General features: G+C 38.5%; 1 protein-coding gene across 1 annotated transcript in view; it reads right to left on the reverse strand.

Moving 5' to 3' along the window:
* The window catches only part of LOC128640795 (ubiquitin carboxyl-terminal hydrolase 24), a 385,043-nt gene that overhangs the window by 143,842 nt on the left and 214,058 nt on the right, over positions 1-27,143 (reverse strand). Inside the window, exons 28-29 of the mRNA XM_053693215.1 lie at positions 23,856-23,973; positions 21,157-21,301 (exon numbers count right to left, since the gene is read on the reverse strand). Of these exons, the coding sequence (XP_053549190.1) occupies positions 21,157-21,301; positions 23,856-23,973 (263 nt within the window). The remainder of the gene's footprint in view (positions 1-21,156; positions 21,302-23,855; positions 23,974-27,143) is intronic.

Consider the following 27,143-nt stretch of genomic DNA (forward strand, 5'->3'; position numbering starts at 1 on the left):
CCGACTCAGAAAAACCCACGCTTAAACCGAACTAAGCGTCCAATCTTAGAGCAGTCAGCTTCCGAGAAATAATATTTGGGAGAAGGAAAAGACGCTGAATTAGAAGGTCCTTCCTCAGAGACAAACTCCAAGGTGACAGAGACGATATCTCCACTAAGTATGCATACCCAATCCTGTGAGGCCACACAGGAGCTACCAAAATTACAGATGTTCTCTCCTGTGTGACACGAGTAGAGACTTGTGGAAGGAAGCCTATGGAGGAAACAGGGATGTGAAATTGAAATCCCAGGAAAAGCCACCAGAACATCCATCAGAACGGTCTGCAGACCTTGACCCGTATCTTGAACGCTTGGCGTTCTCCCGAAACGCCCTCAAAAGCCGACTCCGGAAACTTCCCCATTTGAGGGTTTATCCGGAGAGCACCTCCGGATGGAGAGTCCCAGTCCCCAGATTAAATATCTGTCTGTTCAGAAATCCGATTGCCAGATGTCAACCCCTGGAAAGTGGATGACACTTTCCAGGGGTGGACATTGTGAGCTTCCACCCACAGACAATCCAAGTCACCTCCTATGAATAAGGAACTTTGAGTTCCTCTGGATTAAATAATGTCCATGCATTGCATAGGTTAACTGGATTCTGGAGTGGTGGGATCCGAACCCACGTCTCCAAGGAGACTGGAGGTTTAATCCAGTGCCTTAGACAGCACGGCCACAGATGTAAGCCACTGAGGTGTTCTTGTCCGACTGGAACCAAGGACGACTGAGGCCAAGCCCTCAGAACATTGCAAATCTCTTTCAACTTCAAGATGTTAAAGAGGAAGGCAGACACTTCCATGCCTTAAATAAGTCCCAGACTGCTTCCCAGCCCAGCAGGCTGGCGTCCGTGGTCACATCACCCAGGAATGTCTCCAGAAGCACGCTTCCTGAGACAGATACTCCTGAAAAACCACCACAGGAGAAAGTCTCTTGATGATTGATCTAGATTTATCTCCTGAGACAGATCCGAAAGATTTCCATTGTATGGAAAATAGTAAAAAGGGAATGATGTCAATGGAAACCATTAGACCCATTCCCTCCATACATAGAGTCACTGAAAAGTGAAGGGAAAATAAACTGCAGCTAGATTCAAAATCTCAGCCCTCTGGTTGCAAGATGATTAAGCTATCAACTGGACCATTAGAGCTTGCTGTTGGCCGGACAGTAGACAGCAGAGAGGGGAAAAGGAATACATCCTTGATTAGCTGACCTCTGACAGAATCCTAGATAGAGAATCTTTTTAAGGGAACTCTGCTCCAGATTAATTTCCCAGCCATGGGAAAGTAGATTGGACAAGATCTCCTGAAAGTTTGCTTGAGGAAGGATGACACCTGAACCATACAGGGAGTGCAGAATTATTAGGCAAATGAGTATTTTGACCACATCATCCTCTTTATGCATGTTGTCTTACTCCAAGCTGTATAGGCTCGAAAGCCTACTACCAATTAAGCATATTAGGTGATGTGCATCTCTGTAATGAGAAGGGGTGTGGTCTAATGACATCAACACCCTATATCAGGTGTGCATAATTATTAGGCAACTTCCTTTCCTTTGGCAAAATGGGTCAAAAGAAGGACTTGACAGGCTCAGAAAAGTCAAAAATAGTGAGATATCTTGCAGAGGGATGCAGCACTCTTAAAATTGCAAAGCTTCTGAAGCGTGATCATCGAACAATCAAGCGTTTCATTCAAAATAGTCAACAGGGTTGCAAGAAGCGTGTGGAAAAACCAAGGCGCAAAATAACTGCCCATGAACTGAGAAAAGTCAAGCGTGCAGCTGCCAAGATGCCACTTGCCACCAGTTTGGTCATATTTCAGAGCTGCAACATCACTGGAGTGCCCAAAAGAACAAGGTGTGCAATACTCAGAGACATGGCCAAGGTAAGAAAGGCTGAAAGACGACCACCACTGAACAAGACACACAAGCTGAAACGTCAAGACTGGGCCAAGAAATATCTCAAGACTGATTTTTCTAAGGTTTTATGGACTGATGAAATGAGAGTGAGTCTTGATGGGCCAGATGGATGGACCCGTGGCTGGATTGGTAAAGGGCAGAGAGCTCCAGTCCGACTCAGACGCCAGCAAGGTGGAGGTGGAGTACTGGTTTGGGCTGGTATCATCAAAGATGAGCTTGTGGGGCCTTTTCGGGTTGAGGATGGAGTCAAGCTCAACTCCCAGTCCTACTGCCAGTTTCTGGAAGACACCTTCTTCAAGCAGTGGTACAGGAAGAAGTCTGCATCCTTCAAGAAAAACATGATTTTCATGCAGGACAATGCTCCATCACACGCGTCCAAGTACTCCACAGCGTGGCTGGCAAGAAAGGGTATAAAAGAAGAAAATCTAATGACATGGCCTCCTTGTTCACCTGATCTGAACCCCATTGAGAACCTGTGGTCCATCATCAAATGTGAGATTTACAAGGAGGGAAAACAGTACACCTCTCTGAACAGTGTCTGGGAGGCTGTGGTTGCTGCTGCACGCAATGTTGATGGTGAACAGATCAAAACACTGACAGAATCCATGGATGGCAGGCTTTTGAGTGTCCTTGCAAAGAAAGGTGGCTATATTGGTCACTGATTTGTTTTTGTTTTGTTTTTGAATGTCAGAAATGTATATTTGTGAATGTTGAGATGTTATATTGGTTTCCCTGGTAAAAATAAATAATTGAAATGGGTATATATTTGTTTTTTGTTAAGTTGCCTAATAATTATGCACAGTAATAGTCACCTGCACACACAGATATCCCCCTAAAATAGCTAAAACTAAAAACAAACTAAAAACTACTTCCAAAACTATTCAGCTTTGATATTAATGAGTTTTTTGGGTTCATTGAGAACATGGTTGTTGTTCAATAATAAAATTAATCCTCAAAAATACAACTTGCCTAATAATTCTGCACTCCCTGTATATTGTTCAGAAAAACACCCTTGCAATACCCCAAGACCTAAAAGTCTTTGAAGGAAGACGAAACTCAGAGACTTGAGAAGATCCCAACCATGGGAAGAATAAATACACGTCCTTCAGGTCTATGTTTGTTATAAACAGGCCCACTGCAGCAAAGAAGAATGGAAGCTACTTCGAAGGGCAGAACCTGAGAAACTTGAGGTAAATACCTAGATCCCGTTCCCAGACTGGGACTATCACTCCCAGAAAAGGTCCTGAACCCAGTTCAAGGAATGCTTCTCATCATACCTGGATTGCAGATACTCCAGAAGAAGAAATCTACCCCTGGGAGGAATCTTAGAATAGACAAAGTTTGGTTGGCTTCCCAAAGACATGACTGACCCTGCAAAAATAGTTTTCTTTAGTCTATTCTCTTGAGGGGTGGAATTTCACCCGTAAAGTCAGAGGATAATTCTGCCAGATCAAGTCCCAACAAGGTCTCATCCTTGAAAGGAAACCACAGAAGCTTGGATTTGAAGGAAAAATAAAATTAGAACTTTGCAACTGCAGAACTAGAAGGCCTCAGCTGATTTTCAAGATTTCAGCCATAAGCCCGACTGGCTAGCACAGCAAGTCTAATAAGACAAGGCATTGCTCTAAATGAACAATTAAACCTCCAGCTTCTTATCCATGGATCCAAAAGGGAGCAGCTACCCTTCATAGGGATCGAAGTTCTCTGAGCCATAGTAGAAAAGCTCCCTTCTACTTAAGGCACCATGCATATTAATGGAGTCAACGACAGGGTGAGAGACAGGGAGAAAAGTATCCCTAGCTTCTCCTATTCCTGTAAAAACATCAAAGGCACGTCTAGAAAACACCCTCTCATAGGAAGGAACATCATAGAAATGATAAAGTTCACAACATTTTCCAACGACAGGAGTATTGATGTCGTCCAAGAAGCTAAAACCTCCTATAACAGTACACGAGGTATGCAAGCATACATCAGATTAAGGAATTATACTGTTCAAATCTGAGATTTCACCCTCAGAAACTACCAGCGAATATTCCAAACCAGACTTAGGAGAGAGAAAAAACCTGCGTAGCAGAAACCTTACTATCTGAACTTTAAATGTCCTCATGCATTTTCCCTATAGGAAGAAAAAAACAGACCAAGCCTTAGATACCGCAGAGGATACCCGAGTTGCCAATTCTGTATGCAAAAAAACATAATTTATGTAAGAACTTACCTGATAAATTCATTTCTTTCATATTAGCAAGAGTCCATGAGCTAGTGACGTATGGGATATACATTCCTACCAGGAGGGGCAAAGTTTCCCAAACCTCAAAATGCCTACAAATACACCCCTCACCACACCCACAAATTAGTTTAACGAATAGCCAAGAAGTGGGGTGATAAGACAAAAGTGCGAAAGCATAAAAAATAAGGAATTGGAATAATTGTGCTTTATACAAAAAAATCATAACCACCACAAAGAGGGTGGGCCTCATGGACTCTTGCTAATATGAAAGAAATGAATTTATCAGGTAAGTTCTTACATAAATTATGTTTTCTTTCATGTAATTAGCAAGAGTCCATGAGCTAGTGACGTATGGGATAATGACTACCCAAGATGTAGATCTTTCCACGCAAGAGTCACTAGAGAGGGAGGGATAAAATAAAGACAGCCAATTCCGCTGAAAAATAATCCACACCCAAAATAAAGTTTAAATTTATAATGAAAAAAACTGAAAATATAAGCAGAAGATTCAAACTGAAACAGCTGCCTGAAGAACTTTTCTACCAAAAACAGCTTCAGAAGAAGAAAACACATCAAAATGGTAGAATTTAGTAAAAGTATGCAAAGAAGACCAAGTTGCTGCTTTGCAAATCTGATCAACCGAAGCTTCATTCCTAAACGCCCAGGAAGTAGAAACTGACCTAGTAGAATGAGCTGTAATCCTTTGAGGCGGAGTTCTACCCGACTCGACATAAGCATGATGAATTAAAGATTTCAACCAAGATGCCAAAGAAATGGCAGAGGCCTTCTGACCTTTCCTAGAACTGGAAAAGATAACAAATAGACTAGAAGTCTTTCGGAAAGTCTTAGTAGCTTCAACATAATATTTCAAAGCTCTAACTACATCCAAAGAATGTAATGATTTCTCCTTAGAATTCATAGGATTAGGACATAATGAAGGAACCACAATTTCTCTACTAATGTTGTTGGAATTCACAACCTTAGGTAAAAATTCAAAAGAAGTTCGCAACACCGCCTTATCCTGGTGAAAAATCAGAAAAGGAGACTCACAAGAAAGAGCAGATAATTCAGAAACTCTTCTGGCAGAAGAGATGGCCAAAAGGAACAAAACTTTCCAAGAAAGTAATTTAATGTCCAATGAATGCATAGGTTCAAACGGAGGAGCTTGAAGAGCCCCCAGAACCAAATTCAAACTCCAAGGAGGAGAAATTGACTTAATAACAGGTTTTATATGAACCAAAGCTTGTACAAAACAATGAATATCAGGAAGATTAGCAATCTTTCTGTGAAAAAGAACAGAAAGAGCAGAGATTTGTCCTTTCAAGGAACTTGCAGACAAACCTTTATCCAAACCATCCTGAAGAAACTGCAAAATTCTCGGAATTCTAAAAGAATGCCAGGAAAAATGATGAGAAAGACACCAAGAAATATAAGTCTTCCAGACTCTATAATATATCTCCCTAGATACAGATTTACGAGCCTGTAACATAGTATTAATCACAGAGTCAGAGAAACCTCTTTGACTAAGAATCAAGCGTTCAATCTCCATACCTTTAAATTTAAGGATTTGAGATCCTGATGGAAAAAAGGACCTTGCGACAGAAGGTCTGGTCTTAACGGAAGGTCTAAGAAGATTACCTGAACACAAATAAGCTTTTCTTAGAAAGGATTCAATTTTCCTATCTAAAGGATCCTTAAAGGAAGTACCATCTGCCGTAGGAATAGTAGTACGCTTAGCAAGAGTAGAGACAGCCCCATCAACCTTTGGGATTTTGTCCCAAAACTCTAATCTGTCAGATGGCACAGGATATAATTGCCTAAAACGTTTAGGAGTAAATGAATTACCCAAATTATTCCATTCCCTGGAAATTACTTCAGAAATAGCACCAGGAACAGGAAAAACTTCTGGAATAACTACAGGAGAATTAAAAACCTTATCTAAACGTTTAGATTTAGTATCAAGAGGACCAGAATCCTCAATTTCTAATGCAATTAGGACTTCTTTAAGTAAAGAACGAATAAATTCCATTTTAAATAAATATGAAGATTTATCGGCATCAACCTCTGAGACAGAATCCTCTGAACCAGAAGAACCATTATCAGAATCAGAATGATGATGTTCATTTAAAAATTCATCTGGACAATGAGAAGTTTTAAAATACTTTTTATGTTTACTAGAAGGAGGAATAACAGACATAGCCTTCTTAATGGATTTAGAAACAAAATCTCTTATGTTATCAGGAACACTCTGAGTATTAGATGTTGACGGAACAGCAACAGGTAATGGAACTTTACTAAAGGAAATATTATCTGCATTAACAAGTTTGTCATGACATTCAATACAAACAACAGCTGGAGGAACAGCTACCAATAGTTTACAGCAGATACACTTAGCTTTGGTAGCTCCAGCACCAGGCAGCGATTTTCCAGAAGTATCTTCTGACTCAGTTGCAACGTGGGACATCTTGCAATATGTAATAGAAAAAACAACATATAAAGCAAAATTGATCAAATTCCTTAAATGACAGTTTCAGGAATGGGAAAAAATGCCAGTGAACAAGCTTCTAGCAACCAGAAGCAATAAATAATGAGACTTAAATAATGTGGAGACAAAAGTGACGCCCATATTTTTTTAGCGCCAAAGAAGACGCCCACATTATTTGGCGCCTAAATGCTTTTGGCGCCAAAAATGACGCCACATCCGGAACGCCGACACTTTTAGCGCAAAAGAACGTAAAAAATGACGCAACTTCCGGCGACACGTAACAGAAAAAAAAATTTTTGCGCCATAAAAATCCGTGCCAAGAATGACGCAATAAAATGAAGCATTTTCAGCCCCCGCATGCCTAACAGCCCACAGGGAAAAAGTAAAATTTTTAAGGTAAGAAAAAAATGATTGATTCAAATGCATTATCCCAAACATGAAACTGACTGTCTGAAATAAGGTATGTTGAACATCCTGAGTCAAGGCAAATAAATGTTTGAATACATATATTTAGAACTTTATAAAAAAGTGCCCAACCATAGCTTAGAGTGTCACAGAAAATAAGACTTACTTACCCCAGGACACTCATCTACATGTTGTAGAAAGCCAAACCAGTACTGAAACGAAAATCAGCAGAGGTAATGGTATATATATATAAGAGTATATCGTCGATCTGAAAAGGGAGGTAAGAGATGAATCTCTACGACCGATAACAGAGAACCTATGAAATAGACCCCGTAGAAGGAGATCATTGAATTCAAATAGGCAATACTCTCCTCACATCCCTCTGACATTCACTGCACGCTGAGAGGAAAACCGGGCTCCAACCTGCTGCGGAGCGCATATCAACGTAGAATCTAGCACAAACTTATTTCACCACCTCCATAGGAGGCAAAGTTTGTAAAACTGATTTGTGGGTGTGGTGAGGGGTGTATTTGTAGGCATTTTGAGGTTTGGGAAACTTTGCCCCTCCTGGTAGGAATGTATATCCCATACGTCACTAGCTCATGGACTCTTGCTAATTACATGAAAGAAACAAAATTTATGTAAGAACTTACCTGATAAATTAATTTCTTTCATAGTGGAAAGAGTCCATGAGCTAGTGACGTATGGGATATACATTTCTACCTGGAGGGGGCAAAGTTTCCCAAACCTCAAAATGCCCATAAATACACTTCCCACCTCATTCATACTTCAGTTTAACGTATAGCCAAGAAGTGAGGTGTAAAAAAGGAGTAAAAAGCATACAAAAAAGATGAACTGGATATAATAATGTGCTTTATACAAAAAAAATCATAACCACAAAAATAGGGTGGGTCTCATGGACTCTTGCCACTATGAAAGAAATTAATCAGGTAAGTTCTTACATAAATTATGTTTTCTTTCATGTAAGTGGCAAGAGTCCATGAGCTAGTGACGTATGAGTTATAATACCCAAGATGTGGAAAACCACAAGTCACTAGAGAGGGAGGAATAAAATAAAAACAGCTAAATCCGCTGAGAAATTAAATCTAAAAAAAATAATTAAGTTTTCTTAAAAATGTCAGTGAAACTTAAATAAAAAAAAGGCATTAGAATTAAACAGACAACTGCCCGAAGAACCTTTCTTACCAAAGGCTGCTTCCGAAGAAGCAAAAACATCAAAATCGTAAAATTTAGTTAAAGTATGCAAAGAAAAACCAAGTTGCTGGTTTGCAAATTTGATCAACTTAAGCTTCATTCTTAAAAGCCCAAGAAGTGGCAACTGATCTAGTAGAATGAGCTGTAATTCTCTGAGGCGAAGACTGCCCTGCCTCCAAATAAGCTTTGTGAATCAAAAGTTTCAACCAAGATACCAAAGAAATAGCAGAGGCTTTCTAACCTTTCCTAGAGCCAGAAAAAAATAAATAGACTAGAAGTCTTTCTGAAAACCTTAGTAGCCTCAACATAATATTTGAAAGCTCTTACTAAGACATTTAAAGAGAATTCTTAGGATTAGGACATATAGAAAGAACAACAATTTCCCTATTGATGTTAGAATTCACAACCAAAAATTTAAATTAAGTCCGCAAAACAGCTTTATCTTGATGAAAAAACAGATAAGTAGACTCACAAGAGAGAGCAGACAATTCGGAAACTCTTCTAACAGAACAGATAGCCAAAAGAAATAACATTTTACAAAAAAGAAGTTTTAATATCCAAAGAATGCATAGGCTCAAAAGGAGGAGCCTGCACAATTTTCAAAACCAAATTGAGACTCCAAGGAGAAGAAATAGATTTAATAACAGGTTTAATATGAATCAAAGCATGGACAAAACAGTGAATATCAGAAGTTTAGCAATCTTTCTATGAAATAAGACAGAAAGAGCAGAAATTTGTCCTTTCAAAGTATTTGCAGACAAATCCTTATCCAAACCATCCTGAAGAAACTGTAAAATCCTAGGAATTCTGAAAGAATGCCAGGAATAATTATGAGTGGAACACCAAGAAATATAGGTTTTCCAAACCCGATGATAAATTTTCCTGGAAACAGACTTACAAGCCTGTATCATAGCGCTAATCACTGAGTCAGAAAAACCTCTATGACTAAGCACTAAGCGTTCAATTTCCATGCCATCAAATTTAGAGATTTGAGATCCTGATGGAAAAACGGCCCTTGAGACAGAAGGTCTGACCTTAAAAGGAAGTGGAGAGGCCAAGCTGGAGCTATCAGAAACACATAAGATTGTTCCCTCATGATCTTGGAGGTCACCTTTGGAAGAAGAACCAGAGGTGGAAAAATTTAAGCAGGTTGGTAAAACCAAGGAACTGCTAAAACTTCTACCATCTCCGCCTGAGGATCTTTGGACCTGGAAAGATATCTTGGAAGCTTCTTGTTCAGACGCGAGGCCATCAGATCTATTTCTGGGAGACCCCACATCTGCACCAATTGAAAAAACACATCTGGATGGAGAGACCACTCTCCCGGATGTAAAGTCTGACAACTGAGATAATCCGCTTCCCAATTGTCTACTCCTGGGATATGAATTGCATAAATTTGACAACAGTTGGATTCCGCCCAAGAAAGTATCAGAGATACTTTGTTCATTTCTGAAGGACTGCGAGGCCCCTCTTGATGATCGACATATGCCACTGTAGTGATATTGTCTGCTTGAATTGAATATCAAGATCTCTCTTCAATAGAGGCCAAGCCTGAAGAGTTCTGAAAATAGCACAGAGTTTTAAAATATTGGATTGGTAACCTCGCCTCCTGAGGTTCCCAAACTCATTGTGCTGTCAGAGACCCCCAGACAGCTCCCCAACCTGTAAGACTTGCATCTGTTGTGATCACAGTCCAGGAAGAACGAACAAAGGAGGCCCCTTGAACAATAAGGTGATGGATTAACCACCAAGACAGAGATTGTCGAATGTTGTGACTTAAGTATGTTAACTGTGATTTCGGAGTATAATCCCTGCACCATTGGTGCAACTTGCAAAGCTGAAGAGGTCTCATATGAAAACAAGCAAAGGGGATCGCGTCATGAGACCTAAAACTTCCATGCACATAGCCACTGAAGAGAATGATAGAGACTGAAGGTTTAGACAAGCTAACACTAACTTCATTTGTCTCTTTTCTGTCAAAGAAAGAGTCATGGACACTGAATCTACATGGAAACCTAAAAAGGTGACCTTTCTCTGAGGAATCAAGAAACTCTTTTGTAAATTGATCCTCCAACCATGTCTTTGAAGAAACAACACAAGTTGCTTTGTGTGAGATTCTGCTAAATGAAAAGATTGAGCTAGTACCAAGATATCGTCCAAATAAGGAAACCCCGCAATACCCTGCTCTCTGATTACAGATAGAAGGGCACCGAGAACCTTTGAAAAAATTCTTGGAGCTGTCGCTTGGCCAAATGGAAGAGCGACGAATTGGTAATGCTGGTCTAGAAAAGAGAATCTCAGAAACCGATAGTGGTCTGGGTGAATCGGAATAAGAAGATAAGTGTCCTGTAAGTCTATTGTGGACATGAAATTACCTTGCTGAACAAAAGGCAGAATAGTCCTTATAGTCACCATCTTGAAAGTTGGGACTCTTACAAAACGATTTAGAAATGTCAGATCTAGAATTGGTCTGAATAAATCCTCCTCCTTTGGAACAATGAACAGATTTGAATAAAAACACAAACCCAGTTCCTGTAGAGGAACTGGAACAATCACCCCTGAAAGCTCTAGGTCTGAAACACACTTCAGAAAAGCCTGAGCCTTCACAGGGTTTGTTGGAACATGGGAAAGAAAGAATCTTCCCATGGGAGGTCTTATTCTGAAACCTGTTCGATACCCCTAAGAAACAATATCCTGAATCCACTGATTTTGGACAGAATGTGCCCCCCACCAGTTGAACTGCTGTATTTGGTTTCTTATAAGGCTTGGACTTATTCCAATTTGTGGATGGTCTCCAAATGGAACCAGAGGCCTTAGGGGAAGGAGTGTTTTTTTGTTCCTTAGACTGACGAAAGGAACGAAAATGATGATTGGGAGCTTTAAATTTACCCTTAGATTTCTTATCTTATCTTGAGGCAGAAAAACTCCCTTACCCCCAGTGATAGTGGAGATAATAGAATCCAATTGAGAACCAAATAAATTATTACCCTGAAAGGATAAAGATAAAAATCTAGATTTAGACACCATATCAGCATTCCATGATTTAAGCCATAAAGCTCTTCTAGATAGAATAGCTAAAGACATAGATTTAATATCAATCTTAATATCAAATATAGCATCACAAATGAAATGATTAGCATTTTGAAGTAGAAGAACAATGCTAGTTAAATCAGCATCCGATAACTGCTGTGCTAGACTGTCCAACCAAAAAGTTGAAGCAGCAGCAACATCAACTATAGAGATAGCAGGTCTAAGAATATAGCCAGTATGTAAATATGCCTTCCTAAGATAAGATTCAATCTTCCTATCTATGGGATCTTTAAAAGAAGTACCATCTTCCATAGGAATAGTAGTACATTTAGCAAGAGTACAAATAGCACCATCAACCTTATGGACTTTCTCCCAAAGCTCTAAATTGGACACAGGTAAGAGATACAATTTTTTAAACCTAGAATAAGGATTAAAAGAAGTATAAGACTTAGACCATTCCTTAGTAATTTTATTAGAGATAGCATCTGGATTAGGAAAAAATTCATGAGTAACCTCAGTCTTAAAAACAGAATTCAAACGTTTACTATTCTTGTTATCAAGAGGACTAGATTCCTCAATACCCAAGTAAACAATACTTCCTTTAACAAAGAACGGATATATTCCATTGTCAGGGTATTTGTAAATAGCATTAAATAAACTACATATGTATCAAATTTTGGCACTTCAGATCAGCCAATGCCTCCTCTGACATGAATTGTGTGGGCTGCAGCCATAACAGACAACCCCCCCCCCTTCTTGGTAACACAGGAAAGAACAAAAGATTTAGACCTTTGTATAGATAAGACCAATGTGCCACTTCAAAGTAAATATTCACATTATGGAACCCTCAGATTTGTATGCCCATATATGGGTTTCCTGCCCAAAATGGATAATAGATTTAGAGACCCCCTCACTGCTCAATACATCTAAAAAGAGACAAAGGGAAAACGTTTGCTTCAATTAGTGAAGATAGATAATTAACCAAGCCAGGATACATCATGGGATGTTGGAGACAAGATTCTCTACATAAGTCAGATAAGCAAACAAAAATTCTGAGAATATAGTAATTAGCACAGGCCTGTTAATTGCCCCTGAACCTCAGATACACATCTGTACTGGCTAGCAGAAAACATAATTTATGTAAGAACTTACCTGATAAATTCATTTCTTTCATATTAGCAAGAGTCCATGAGCTAGTGACGTATGGGATATACATTCCTACCAGGAGGGGCAAAGTTTCCCAAACCTCAAAATGCCTATAAATACACCCCTCACCACACCCACAATTCAGTTTAACGAATAGCCAAGAAGTGGGGTGATGAGAAAGGAGCGAAAGCATCAAAAATAAGGAATTGGAATAATTGTGCTTTATGCAAAAAAAATCATAACCAGCACAAAAAGGGTGGGCCTCATGGACTCTTGCTAATATGAAAGAAATGAATTTATCAGGTAAGTTCTTACATAAATTATGTTTTCTTTCATGTAATTAGCAAGAGTCCATGAGCTAGTGACGTATGGGATAGCAGATACCCAAGATGTGGAACTTCCACGCAAGAGTCACTAGAGAGGGAAGGATAAAATAAAGACAGCCAATTCCGCTGAAAAAATAATCCACAACCCAAATCAAAAAGTTTTAATCTTATAATGAAAAAAACTGAAATTATAAGCAGAAGAATCAAACTGAAACAGCTGCCTGAAATACTATTCTACCAAAAACTGTATCTGAAGAAGAGAAAATGTCAAAATGGTAGAATTTAGTAAAAGTATGCAAAGAAGACCAAGTCGTTGCTTTGCAAATCTGATCAACAGAAGCTTCATTCTTAAAAGCCCAGGAAGTAGAAACTGACCTAGTAGAATGAGCCGTAATCCTCTGAGGCGGGGATTAACCCGACTCCAAATAAGCATGATGAATCAAAAACTTTAACCAAGATGTCAAAGAAATGGCAGAAGCCTTCTGACCTTTCCTAAAACCAGAAAAGATAACAAATAGACTAGAAGTCTTTCTGAAATCTGAGTAGCTTCAACATATTATTTCAAAACTCTTACCACATCCAAAGAATATAAGAATCTTACCAAAGAATTCTTAGGATTAGGACACAAGGAAGGGACAATAATTCCTCTACTAATGTTGTTAGAATTCACAACTTAGGTAAAAATTTAAATGAGGACAGCAAAACCACCTTATCCTGATGAAAAATCAGAAAAAGGAGACTCACAAGAAAGAGCAGATAATTCAAAAACTGTTCTAGCTGAAGAGATGTCTAAAAGGAACAATACTTTCCATGAAAGTAATTTGAATGTCCAAAGAAAGCATATGCTCAAACGGAAGAGCCTGTAAAGCCCTCAGAACCAAATTAAGACTCCAAGGAGGAGAAATTGGCCTAATGACAGGCTTGATACGAACCAAAGCCTGAACAAAACAATGAATAACAGAAAGATTAGCAAATTTTTCTGTGAAAACAGCACAGAAAAGCAGAGATTTGTCCTTTCAAGAAACTTGCAGACAAAAACCCTTATCCAAACCATCCTGAAGAAACTATAAAATCCTAGGAATTCTAAAAGAATGCCAAGAGAATTTATAAGAAGAGCATCATGAGATGTAAATCTTCCAAACCCGATAATAAATCTTACTAGACACAGATTTACGAGCCTGCAACATAGTATTAATCACTGAGTCAGAGAAACTTCTATGACTAAGTACTAAGCGTTAAATTTCCATACCATCAAATTAATAATTTGAATTCCTGATGGAAAAAACGAATGTTAAGTTATAAGGTCTGACCTTAATGGAAGTGACCAAGATTGGCAACTGGACATCCGAACAAGAACCATAGACCAAAACCTGTGCGGCCACGCTCGAGCCACCAGCAACAAAAAAGATTGCTCTCTGATGATTTTGAAAATCACTCTAAAAAGAAGAACCAGAAGCGAAAAAATATAGGCAGATTGATAACTCCAAGGAAGTGTCAATGCATACACTGCTTCCGCCTGAGGATCCCCGGACCTGAATAGGCCCCTGGGAAGTTCCTTGTTTAGATGAGATGCCATCAGATCTATTTCTGGAAGCCCTCGCATCTGAACAATTTGAAAAAAACATATCTGGGTAAAGAGACCATTCTCCCGGATGTAAAGCTTGATTGACAGAGATAATCCGCTTCCCAATTGTCTATTCCTGGGAAAAAAACCACAGAAATTAGATAGGAGCTGGATTTAGCCCAAGCAAATATCCGAGATACTTCTGTCACAGCCTAAGGACTGATAGTCCCACCCTGATGATTGACATACGCCACAGTTGTGACATTGTCTGTCTGAAAAACAAAAAACGCATCTTTCTTCAAAAAGAAGCCAAAAACTGAAGAACTCTGAGAAATGCACGGAGTATCAAAATATCAAATGGTAATCTCGCCTCCTGAGATTTCCAAACCCCTTGTGCTGACAGAGATCCTCAGACAGCCTCCCAACCTAAAAGACTCTATATGATGGTGATCTTAACCACCAAATCAAAGATAGTTAAACATTAGGATTCAAAGATATAAAAAGTGATATCCTAGAATCCCTGCACCATTAATTCAGCATAAAAAACTGGAAAGGTTTCCTATGAAAATGAGCAAAAGGAATCGAATCCAATGCTGCAGCCATGAGACCTAAAACTTCCATGCATATATAACAACTGAAGGAAATAATACAGACTGAAGGTTCCGACAAACTGAACCCAATAAAATTGTCACTTGTCTGTTAGAGACAAAGACATTGACACAATCTATCTGGAAACCTAAAAATGGTGACCCTTGTGTGAGGAATCAAGGAGCTTTTTGATAAAAAGATCCTCTAACCATGTCTTGAAGAAACAACAAAGTTGAATCGTATGAGATTCCGCAGAACGAAAAGACTGAGCCAGTACCATGAAATCACCCAAATAAGGAAACACTGAGAACCTTGAAAAGATTCTTAGAGCTGACGCTAGACCAGAAGGAAAAGCAACAAGTTGGTAATGCTTGTCAAAAAAAAGAGAATCTCAGAAAAAGAAAATAATCTGAATGTAATCAGAAAATGAAGATATGCATCTATTGTAAACAAATAATGCCATCACTGACCAAAAAGGCAGAATAGACCATATAAACACCATTCTAAAAGATGGAACACTTATATGACAATTCAAAAAGATTTTCTATCTTTGGGACAATGAATAGTTTTGAATAAAACCCCCAAACCCTGTTCCTAAAAATGGAACTGGTATAAATACCCCAGAAAAACTCCAGGTCTGAGCAGCGCCTTGAACCCCAACGGGTAACCAGCCGCGCTTCACAAATACCCAAAACATACAGGTCTGAAACACACTTCAGGAAAGTGTGAGCCTTACTGGAATAGCTGGAATATGATAGAGAAAAAAAGTCTTCTCACTGACGGTTTTACTCTGAATCCTATTCTGTACCCAAAAGGATTCCGTTCCTTAGTAAGAACAAAAATCACTGACCAAAAAGGCACTAATATAAGCTTAAAATGTAGTCTTAGAACTCAATCTTGAAGCCCAGAGTAACAATTAAATAATTGAATCCAATTATGAACCAAATAATTGATTACCTTGGAAACGAAATATGGAATTTAGAAATCAAATTAGCATTCCAAGATTGAAATCACAAAGTTCTTCTAGCTAAAATAGCTAAAGACATAGATTAAACCTCATTTGCGAAAATATAAAAAAATGACGACACAAATGAAATTATTAGCATGTTGACTTAACAATGCTAAACAAATCATAATCCGATACTTGATCTTAAAGTATCCAACCAGAAGGATGAAACAATTACAACATCAGCCAAATAAATAACAGGTCTACGAAAAGTACTAGAAAATAAATAACTTTCCTTAAAGGGACAGTTTACTCAAAAATTTTCTCCCCTTTAATTTGTTCCCAATGATCCACTTTACCTGCTGGAGTGTATTAAATTGTTTACAAGTAGCTCCTTTACCCTTATATTGGCATTTGAAATTGTTAATTTAGCATGTGGTATCCCCACCTATTCTGAAAGTTTGTGGCCGCGCGTACCAGCTATAGATAAGCTTTGTAAACACAGCCAGCAGAAGAAATTACACTCCCAGTCGGATATAGCAGAGATAAGGTAATACAATGTTGATTTTCCATTGTTCTCTCAAAGTACTGGTGATTGTTTTAAGGACAGATATAAGATAAAGAAGAAGGTATATGTGCACAATGTGATACAGTAATGAGATCTGATTATACCTACAAGCTCAACCTATTTTATTAGGTTGTGGCTTCAAAACACAAAATCAGAGCTTTAATATACACAAATAAGCCTTAAAAAGCTAATTTTCATACATTTTTTACTCTGCAGTTGGTAAAAAAAAGCAATTGTAAACACATTAAGGGAAAAACTATTTTACAGTATACTGTCCCTTTAAATAAGATACAACCATCTGAAGGAAAAAAAATAAATACTATTTCATATAGGAATAATAGTATGTTAAGCAGGAGTAGAGATAGCCCCATTAACTTGGGGAATCTTTCCTCAAAACTGAAAACTGCTGGCAAAGAATACAATTTAAAAACCTTAAAGAAGGAATAAAAGAAATTCTCAGCCTAGTCCATTCCCTAGAATCAGGAACTGGAAAAAAACTTCTGAAGAAACCACAAAAGGTTAATAAGCAGAATTTAAATGTTAGCTAGTCTTTAAATCAAAAGAACTAGTTACTTTAATATCCAAAGTAATCAACACCTTTTCAACAAATAACAAATGTACTCTATTAAAAAATAAAAAAGTAGTTTTGTTAGTGTCAATATCTGATGAAGAAAATTCTGAATGAGAAAAAAAACACCATTCAGTATGTTGTTGGTCATTTGAAACTTCATCAACTAAATAAGAAGTTTGAAAAAGACCTAAAAAATTTATTAGAAAGCGGAATGTCAGACAAAGCCTTTAAAATAGAATCAGAAAAATATTCTTATAAATTCCTAAGTATATCTTGTACATAAGATGTAAAAAGAATAGCAATATATAAAGCATAAATACTAATGGACTCTGCATGTAAAAGTATATCATGATAACTTATTACAAACCATAGCTAAAGATAAACATTCATAACATTAAAATAAATGAACTTAGCTTTGGTAGGACTGATATCAGTCAACAGGAATCCCTTAGCATTTTCTGATACAGGAACAGTGTTTGAAAACATATAAAGCAAAATTATCAAATTCCTTAAATGACAGTTTCAGGAATGGGAAAAAAATGCAAAACAAACAAGCCTCTAGCAACCAGAAGCAACAAAAAAGTGAGACTTAAATAATGTGAAAAAAAGTGGCGCTAAGTATGACGCCCACATTTTTTGGCGCCAAGTATGACGCCCACATTTTTTGGCGCCAAGTATGACGCCCACATTTTTTGGCGCCAAGTATGACGCCCACATTTTTTGGCGCCAAGTATGACGCCCACATTTTTTGGCGCCAAGTATGACGCCCACATTTTTTGGCGCCAAGTATGACGCCCACATTTTTTGGCGCAAAAAACGTCTAACACACATGCGTCAAAAAATGACGCAACCACGAACAAACTTCCGGCGTCAACTATGGCGCCGGAAATGACAAAATTTTGCGCCAAGAAAGTTTGCGCCAAAAATGACGCAATAAATTGAAGAATTTTCTGCCCCCGCGAGCCTAACAGCCCGCAGGGAAAAAGTCAATCGGAAAATTTTTAAGGTAAGAAAAAATATTTATTCATATGCATTATCCCAAAATAATGAAACTGACAGTCTGAAAGAAGGAATACTGATTATCCTGAATCATGGCAAATTTAAGTTTAAAACATATATTTAGAACTTTACATATAAAGTGCCCAACCATAGCTTAGAGTGTCATAAATAAAATAAGACCTACTTACCCTAAGACACTCATCTACATATAGTAGATAGCCAAACCAGTACTGAAACGAGAATCAGTAGAGGTAATGGTATATAAGAGTATATCGTCGATCTGAAAAGGGAGATAGGAGAAGAAATCTCTACGACCGATAACAGAGAACCTATGAAATAGATCACCTAGAGGAAGACCATTGTATTCAAATAGGCAATACTCTCTTCACATCCCTCTGACATTCACTGCACTCTGAGAGGAAAACCGGGCTTCAGCCTGCTGCGAAGCGCATATCAACGTAGAATCTAGCACAAACTTACTTCACCACCTCCACGGGAGGCAAAGTTTGTAAAACTGAATTGTGAGTGTGGTGAGGGGTGTATTTATAGGCATTTTAAGCTTTGGGAAACTTTGCCCCTCCTGGTAGGAATGTATATCCCATACGTCACTAGCTCATGGACTCTTGCTAGTTACATGAAAGAAACACATGTTTTGCATTGTAACTTTGAAATTCATTTTAAAGTACAAATGTGTAATTTTCAGTTTTGTATAAAAATGTATGTTTGTGGATCTAAGAAGCAGTGCCTAACAGTAACATATTAGATAAGTATTTGCTGAACTTAGTAGCTGTATAGTAAATGTAAATAGATAAGTCTGAGAGATTGTCTGTTTGGACAATATTAAATATGAAATGAATTGAGTATAAATTCATATAAGTTAACATTCTCCACACCCAGACTATATTAACAACATATATGTATTGATCTGAAACATACTATATTGGATAAATGTCTGCTGTATTGAATAATAGCTGCATCGAAAGATGCATAAATGTTGGACTTATTTCAAAATAACATCTGTTTCTTTATGTTTCAGACAACAAGATGTCCTATGAATATTGGTCATAAACATAAGTCCATGCACTCAAAAATTATTAGAAACATGAAATATACTGTATTCATATTAAGATACAATACAATGCCAGGATGTTGAATGCTATGATTCTGTGAAGAAAAATAATTAACAGTAATATACTTATGTTTAGTCTATATAGATACAGGATAAGTCATATTAGATGGGACAGATATGTGACCAGACAGGTTTCGTAAAGGGACACTGTACCCAAAAAATGTCTTTCGTGATTCAGATTGAGCATGAAATGTTAAGCAACTTTCTAATTTACTCCTATTATCAAATTTTCTTCATTCTCTTGGCATCTTTATTTGAAATGCAAGAATGTAAGTTTAGATGCCGGCCCATTTTTGGTGAACAACCTGGGTTGTCCTTGCTGATTGGTGGATAAATTCATCCACCAATAAAAAAAGTGCTGTCCAGAGTACTGAAACAAAAAAAAAAGCTTAGGTGCCTTCTTTTTCAAATAATGATAGCAAGAGAACAAAGAAAGATTTATAATAGGAGTAAATTAGAAAGTTGCTTAAAATGGCATGCTCTTTCTGAATTACAAAAGAAAACATTTGGGTTCAGTGTCCCTTTAATATCAGGAAATAATGAGTACATTAAATATAGAATTAAAAGATACATAGTAAACTGTATAAACTGTAGCAATATTTGCTAGAAAAACTGTTTTTATGGTTGCCTGCTGCTATCTGGTGGTTTGTGCGAGAATTGCAACCAAGGGGAATTGTGGTGTCGGATAGCCATGTATTCCCAGTAACCTATCACAGACAAGCACCATAATTCTCACAGAGACAGACTGAGAAGTGGAAAACAACTCCGTTCTCAACCGGAGTATACAGAGTTGCAAGATCACATGACCCGGAAAGAAATTAACATGGCGCCAAATCTCCTTCACAGTGAAGGAGGCGGGGACACTGCAGCAGCATGGTAATGAAGCGCAAACATTTTCTAGCATCGTGCTTTATTTAACCAGCTGAAGCCACTATCCATGGCTCTACTTAAGCATAAAGACACTGTAAGAACACTTAATGCAAGATTCCTTGCCCCAACATTGAGCGCAACTGAAGCGCGCAGACACTCTACTCTGTCAACAGACATCAGAGGCAGAACTCTCTAAAAGATACCGCAATGGCGTCCTCTCCAATAAGTGTTGAAGCGCAAAGGTATGCTTAATACTGCGCAGCCTAAGTAAAAAGCGCCTAGATTAAATAAAATTAGTTAGAGGAGTCATTAACCCCATAGGAGCCTCTAAACATGAACACATGAGCCCAAATATAAATACAGGGGATTCTATATTAACCCCTAGTCTCCTGTCACCATAAAGTGCCTGCATACTGCCTAAAAAATCCTTCTAAAGGATATATATGTCCTACATAATGTTGCAGAAAGGATTTCAACCCTTTTAGTGCCAGTCTCGCAACCCTAGAAGACGAAAAGGCCCTTATCTGCAGTCTAGCCGTCTGGCAGGAGGACAGCCTACACAGCGTGAGAGGAAGCCGCTCCTCACAGAGGTTTGTAGAAAAAGAAAGATCAGAGTAAACCTACTCAGGCTTTCTATATAAGGGCAGCAACAATGTTAGGAAAACGCAGCAAGGCCCAAATCACAAGTTCCTAACTGCTTTAAAGCCACCACTGCCCTACTGAATAGGCTAACGTGGAGTAAGGCTAGACCCAATCTTGAGAGGAAGAACAGAGTAAACCTACTCTGTCTTTAAAATAATAAAATCTTGCTTGAAGTGAAACAAATCCAATTTTCTAAAGCAACCAAAAACTTCACCTCCTCCTTGTACAGAGGCAAAGAGAATGACTGGGGATTGTGGGAAAGGAAGTGACATAACAGCTTTGCAGTGGTGCTCTGACTCCTCCTGCTGGCCAGGAGTGGTATTCCCAACAGTAATTGATTATTCCGTGGACTCACTGTGTCTTAAAGAAATAGTTTGCTCTATCTGAACCATAATTTAAATTCCTTTACTTATTTGAAAGATGGTTGCGCTATATATATATATATATATATATATATATATATATATAATATAGATTGAAACGATTCAACACTCACATCAAACTCCTTGCTTAATGCAGGGTCAGGCTGATGGTGCATGGACAATAGCTCTTTTGCTATTAGCTGTAAATTAGCAGGGGAGCTCTCAGCCAGCATAACCAGGACCTCATAAGCTGCAAGCCGACTATTCACAGTGCTGCATCTGAAAGCATAAGGATCATACTAAACAGCTAATACACAATGCACATAGAAACGATAATATGGTCTGAATAATATAACATTTTTAACAATATGCATTTTCTTAAAATATCGCAACCATAGGTATTAATAAAAAATAATTAAACATGGGAATCTACATAACAAAAATTGAGTAGAAATTGAACTGGGAGAAGAAGAATCATATATATGCTGTCTATAGACTATGCAAAATGACCAGCAAATGTATATATCTGTAATAATTGTATTAAAGGGATATAAAACCCAATTTTTTTCATTTATGATTTAGATAGAGAATACAATTTTAAAAACATTTCCGATTTACTTCTATGATCAAATTTGCTTCATTCTCATGTTACTCTTTTGTTTGAAGGGATACCTATATAGGAAGAATGCATGGGGCACTACATGATAGGAAATAGTGCTGCCATCTAGTTATCTTGCTAATGAATAACATTGTTGTAAAACCGCTGCCATTTAGTATGCAGACACGTGCGCTCTCCTGAACTTATCCTTTATTGAAAAGCAGAAAGGTAACAAGAAAATGAAGAAAAATTAATAGAAGAAAATGTAGTTAATAATTCACAGCAGTGTGTACGTGGCCATGTCTATAGCAACTACAAATTACAACCAAATGTGCTGTCTACACTCTGTACTTCTGTGTGATGCGCGTACGGCTGTACCATTCTGCTGCAGAGAGGGGGGAATACAGCTAATAATACCTTAAGTTTTAGCTTTTTACCAGTGCACATTCTTCAAGAACATTGTACCATAAGACAAAATGCTGAATAAACCTAGAGTATGCAAGACCATTGTTCTATAAAACAAAGTGCTGAATAAACCCTAGAGTATTCAAGACCATTGTACCGTAAGACAAAGTGCTGAATAAACCCTAGAGTATTCAAGACCATTGTACCATAAGATAAAGTGCTGAATAATAAACCTAGAGTATTCAAGACCACTGTACCATAAGACAAAATGCTGAATAAACCTAGAGTAGTCAAGACCATTGTACCATAAAACAAAGTGCTGAATAAACCTAGAGTATTCAAGACAATTGTACCATTAGGCAAAGTGCTGAATAAACTCTAGAGTATGGCCTTTTTCTGCCTTTGTTCCAATAACTGAATAGTAGCAAATTTGCATGGCTAAAACCAGTGTTCTCCCCAGGAACCTTTTAGAGGGTGCACCACCTGGCTGATTTTACTGACCATCCAGCTAAAAGTTTAGCCAATATAAAACTAATATTAGCTAATATTAAAAATGATCAAAGAGATAGAAAGAGGCGCCTCATGGGACAGTATCGTACCAAACAGGGATGTCACACAGTGGGACGACACGTAATTAGATATACTCACAAAGGTGGCGGCATATGTGAATGCCTAGTAGAGCGGGACGGGACTTTAGGTCGCCCGACAGACAAACACTGCAGTACGTTGAGACGTCAGGTCACGGGGCCCGTTCAACCAATCAGCGGCCACAGACAGTCGGCATCAAACCTTGGGAGCTGTTTCGGGAGTGGCCAATAGTCAGGCTTCACAGGTAGACTGACAGGTCAACGGACCAATTAGGATATAAGAAGCGTAGAGCAAGGAGTAATGGATAAAAAACTTGTGTTTATTGAGTTATTTAAAACAAATAGCATACAGCAACGCGTTTCTCGACCTACGGGTCGTTTTCGTTTCATCAGGCTGATGAAACGACCCGTAGGTCGAGAAATGCGTTGCTGTATGCTATTTGTTTTAAATAAATCAATAAACACATGTTTTTTATCCATTACTCCTTGCTCTACGCTTCTTATATCCTAATTGGTCCGTTGACCTGTCAGTCTACCTGTGAAGCCTGACTATTGGCCACTCCCGGAACAGCTCCCAAGGTTTGATGACGACTGTCTGTGGCCGCCGATTGGTTGAACGGGCCCCGTGACCTGACGTCTCAACGTACTGCAGTGTTTGTCTGTCGGGCGACCTAAAGTCCCGTCCCGCTCTACTAGGCATTCACATATGCCGCCACCTTTGTGAGTATATCTAATTACGTGTCGTCCCACTGTGTGACATCCCTGTTTGGTACGATACTGTCCCATGAGGCGCCTCTTTCTATCTCTTTGATCATACAGGTGTCCATTATCACTACATTTTACAAGAGTGCTGCCTGCTCCTCCGGAAGACACTGGGGACCTCCACTATCTGGACGTCTTTGGGAACTTTGCGCACCTCATATAGAGACTTTTTCCACTCTATATTTATTGTTGTTAATATTAAAAATGTATTGTACAAATTATCACTGAATACATTTTCGTTAAACTATGCAATTCATTTGTGCTTTGGATAGCAGAAAATGATAATATTAAAAAAATATTACACTGCCCCCACCTGGCTACTTTATAATTTCACCCCGCTGAAAAAACATTTTGTTGGAGAGCACTAAAAACTATTTTCCTTATACTATGGGGGGAGGGGGGGAAATGTTCTATGTATTATCTGACATTTTAAAAAGTGAAAAAGCTGCTTAAATACATATATGTAAAGAGTGGTTCATACTTTGGATGGAAGTCTTGTTGACTTATTGCAGCACTGCCAGGCGGTAAGTGACTATTTAATATTATTCTTGAAGCTCGAAATAGGAAATCATCCAGAAGCTGTTTTATCAGAGAGGGACCTGTGAATAAATAAATCTTTATATAAACTGCATGTAGTAAAAACATAATTTATGTAAGAACTTACCTGATAAATTCATTTCTTTCATATTGGCAAGAGTCCATGAGCTAGTGATATATGGGATATACAATCCTACCAGGAGGGGCAAAGTTTCCCAAACCTCAAAATGCCTATAAATACACCCCTCACCACACCCACAATTCAGTTTAACGAATAGCCAAGAAGTGGGGTGATAAAGAAAGGAGTAGAAATTTGGAACTAAATTGTGCTTTATACAAAAAATCATAACCACCATAAAAAGGGTGGGCCTCATGGACTCTTGCCAATATGAAAGAAATGAATTTATCAGGTAAGTTCTTACATAAATTATGTTTTCTTTCATGTAATTGGCAAGAGTCCATGAGCTAGTGACATATGGGATATCAATACCCAAGATGTGGAGTCTTCCACTCAAGAGTCACTAGAGAGGGAGGGAATAAAAATAAAAACAGCCGTATTTCGCTGAAAAAATTAATCCACAACCCAAGAAAATAAGTTTATTTTCATTTTTGAAAGAAAAAAACTTAAATCAAAAAGCAGAAGAATCAAACTGAAACAGCTGCCTGAAGAACTTTTCTACCAAAAACTGCTTCCGAGGAAGCAAATACATCAAAACAGTAGAATTTAGTAAATGTATGCAAAGAGGACCAAGTCGCCGCTTTGCAAATCTGATCAACTGAAGCTTCATTCTTAAAAGCCCACGAAGTGGAGACTGATCTAGTAGAATGAGCTGTAATTCTCTGAGGCGGGGCCTGACCCGGCTCCAAATAAGCTTGATGAATCAAAAGTTTCAACCAAGAAGCCAAGGAAATAGCAGAAGCCTTCTGACCTTTCCTAGGACCAGAAAATAAAACAAATAGACTGGAAGTCTTCCTGAAATCTTTAGTAGATTCCACATAATATTTCAAAGCTCTTACCACATCCAAAGAATGTAAGGATCTCTCCAAAGAATTCTTAGGATTGGGACATAAGGAAGGGACAACAATTTCTCTACTAATGTTGTTAGAATTCACAACCTTAGGTAAAAATTGAAAACAAGTCCGCAAAACTGCTTTATACTGATGAAAAATCAGAAAAGGAGACTCACAAGAAAGAGCAGATAGCTCAGAAACTCTTCTAGCAGAAGAGATAGCCAAAAGGAACAACACTTTCCAAGAAAGTAGTTTAATGTCCAAAGAATGCATAGGCTCAAATGGAGGAGCCTGTAAAGCCTTCAGAACAAAATTAAGACTCCAAGGAGGAGAAATTGATTTAAAGACAGGTTTAATACGAACTAAAGCCTGTACAAAACAGTGAATATCAAGAAGTATAGCAATCTTTCTGTGAAATAAAACAGAAAGAGCGTAGATTTGTCCTTTCAAGGAACTTGCAGACAAACCCTTATCCAAACCATCCTGAAGGAACTGTAAAATTCTAGGAATTCTAAAAGAATGCCAGGAGAATTTATGAGAAGAACACCATGAAATGCAAGTCTTCCAAACTCTATAATAAATCTTTCTAGAGACAGAATAACAAGCTTGTAACATAGTATTAATCACTGAGTCAGAGAAACCTCTATGACTTAGAACTAAGTGTTCAATTTCCATACCTTCAAATTTAATGATTTGAGATCCTGATGGAAAAACGGACCTTGAGATAGTAGGTCCGGCCGTAACGGAAGTGGCCAAGGCGGGCAACTGAACATCCGAAACAGATCCGCATACCAAAACCTGTGTGGCCATGCTGGAGCCACCAGCAACACAAAAGACTGTTCCATGATAATTTTGGAGATCACTCTTGGAAGGAGAACTAGAGGCGGGAAGATGTAAGCAGGATGATAACACTAAGGAAGAGTCAGCGCATCCACTGCTTCCGCCTGAACATCCCTGGACCTGGACAGGTATCTGGGAAGTTTCTTATTTAGATGAGAGGCCATGAGATCTATCTCTGGAAGCCCCCACATCTGAACAATCTGAGAAAACACATCTGGATGGAGAGACCACTCCCCTGGATGTAAAGTCTGGCGGTTGAGATAATCCGCCTCCCAATTGTCTACACCTGGGATATGCACCACAGAGATTAGACAGGAACTGGATTCCGCCCAGGCAAGTATCCGAGATACTTCTTTCATAGCTTGGGGACTGTGAGTCCCACCCTGATGATTGACATAAGCCTCAATTGTGATATTGTCTGTCTGAAAACAAATAAACGGTTCTCTCTTTAGCAGAGGCCAGAACTGAAGAGCCCTGAGAATCGCACAGAGTTCTAAAATATTTATTGGTAATCTCGCCTCTTGAGATTTCCAAACCCCTTGTGCTGTCAGAGATCCCCAAACAGCTCCCCAACCTGAAAGACTCGCATCTGTTGAGATCACAGTCCAGGTTGGGCGAACAAAAGAAACCCCTTGAACCAAACGATGGTGATCTATCCACCATGTCAGAGAGTGTCGTACATTGGAATTCAAGGATATTAATTGTGATATCTTTGTATAATCCCTGCACCATTGATTCAGCATACAAAGCTGTAGAGGTCTCATGTGAAAACGAGCAAAGCGGATCGCGTCCGATGCTGTAGTCATGAGACCTAAAACTTCCATGCACATAGCCACTGAAGGGAATGACTGAGACTGAAGGAGCCGGCATGATGCGACCAATTTTAAACGTCTCTTGTCTGTTAGAGACAGAGTCATGGACACTGAATCTATCTGGAAGGCTAAAAAGGTGACCCTTGTCTGAGGAATCAAGAAACTTTTTGGTAAATTGATCCTCCAACCATGTTTCCGAAGAAACAACACTAGTTGATTCGTGTGACATTCTGCAGAATGTAAAGACTGAGCTAGTACCAAGATATCGTCCAAAAATGGAAACACTGCAATACCCTGTTCTCTGATTACAGATAGTAGGGCACCCAGAACCTTTGAAAAGATTCTTGGAGCTGTTGCTAGGCCAAATGGAAGAGCAACAAATTGGTAATGCTCGTCTAGAAAAGAGAATCTCAGAAACTGAAAGTGTTCTGGATGAATCGGAATATGAAGGTATGCACCCTGCAAGTCTATTGTGGACATATAATGTCCTCACTGAACAAAAGGCAGAATAGTCCTTATAGTCACCATCTTGAAAGTTGGTACTCTTACATAACGATTCAAAATTTTTA

This window comes from Bombina bombina, chromosome 10 (genome assembly GCF_027579735.1).
Source record: "Bombina bombina isolate aBomBom1 chromosome 10, aBomBom1.pri, whole genome shotgun sequence".
Taxonomy (NCBI): Eukaryota; Metazoa; Chordata; class Amphibia; order Anura; family Bombinatoridae; genus Bombina; species Bombina bombina.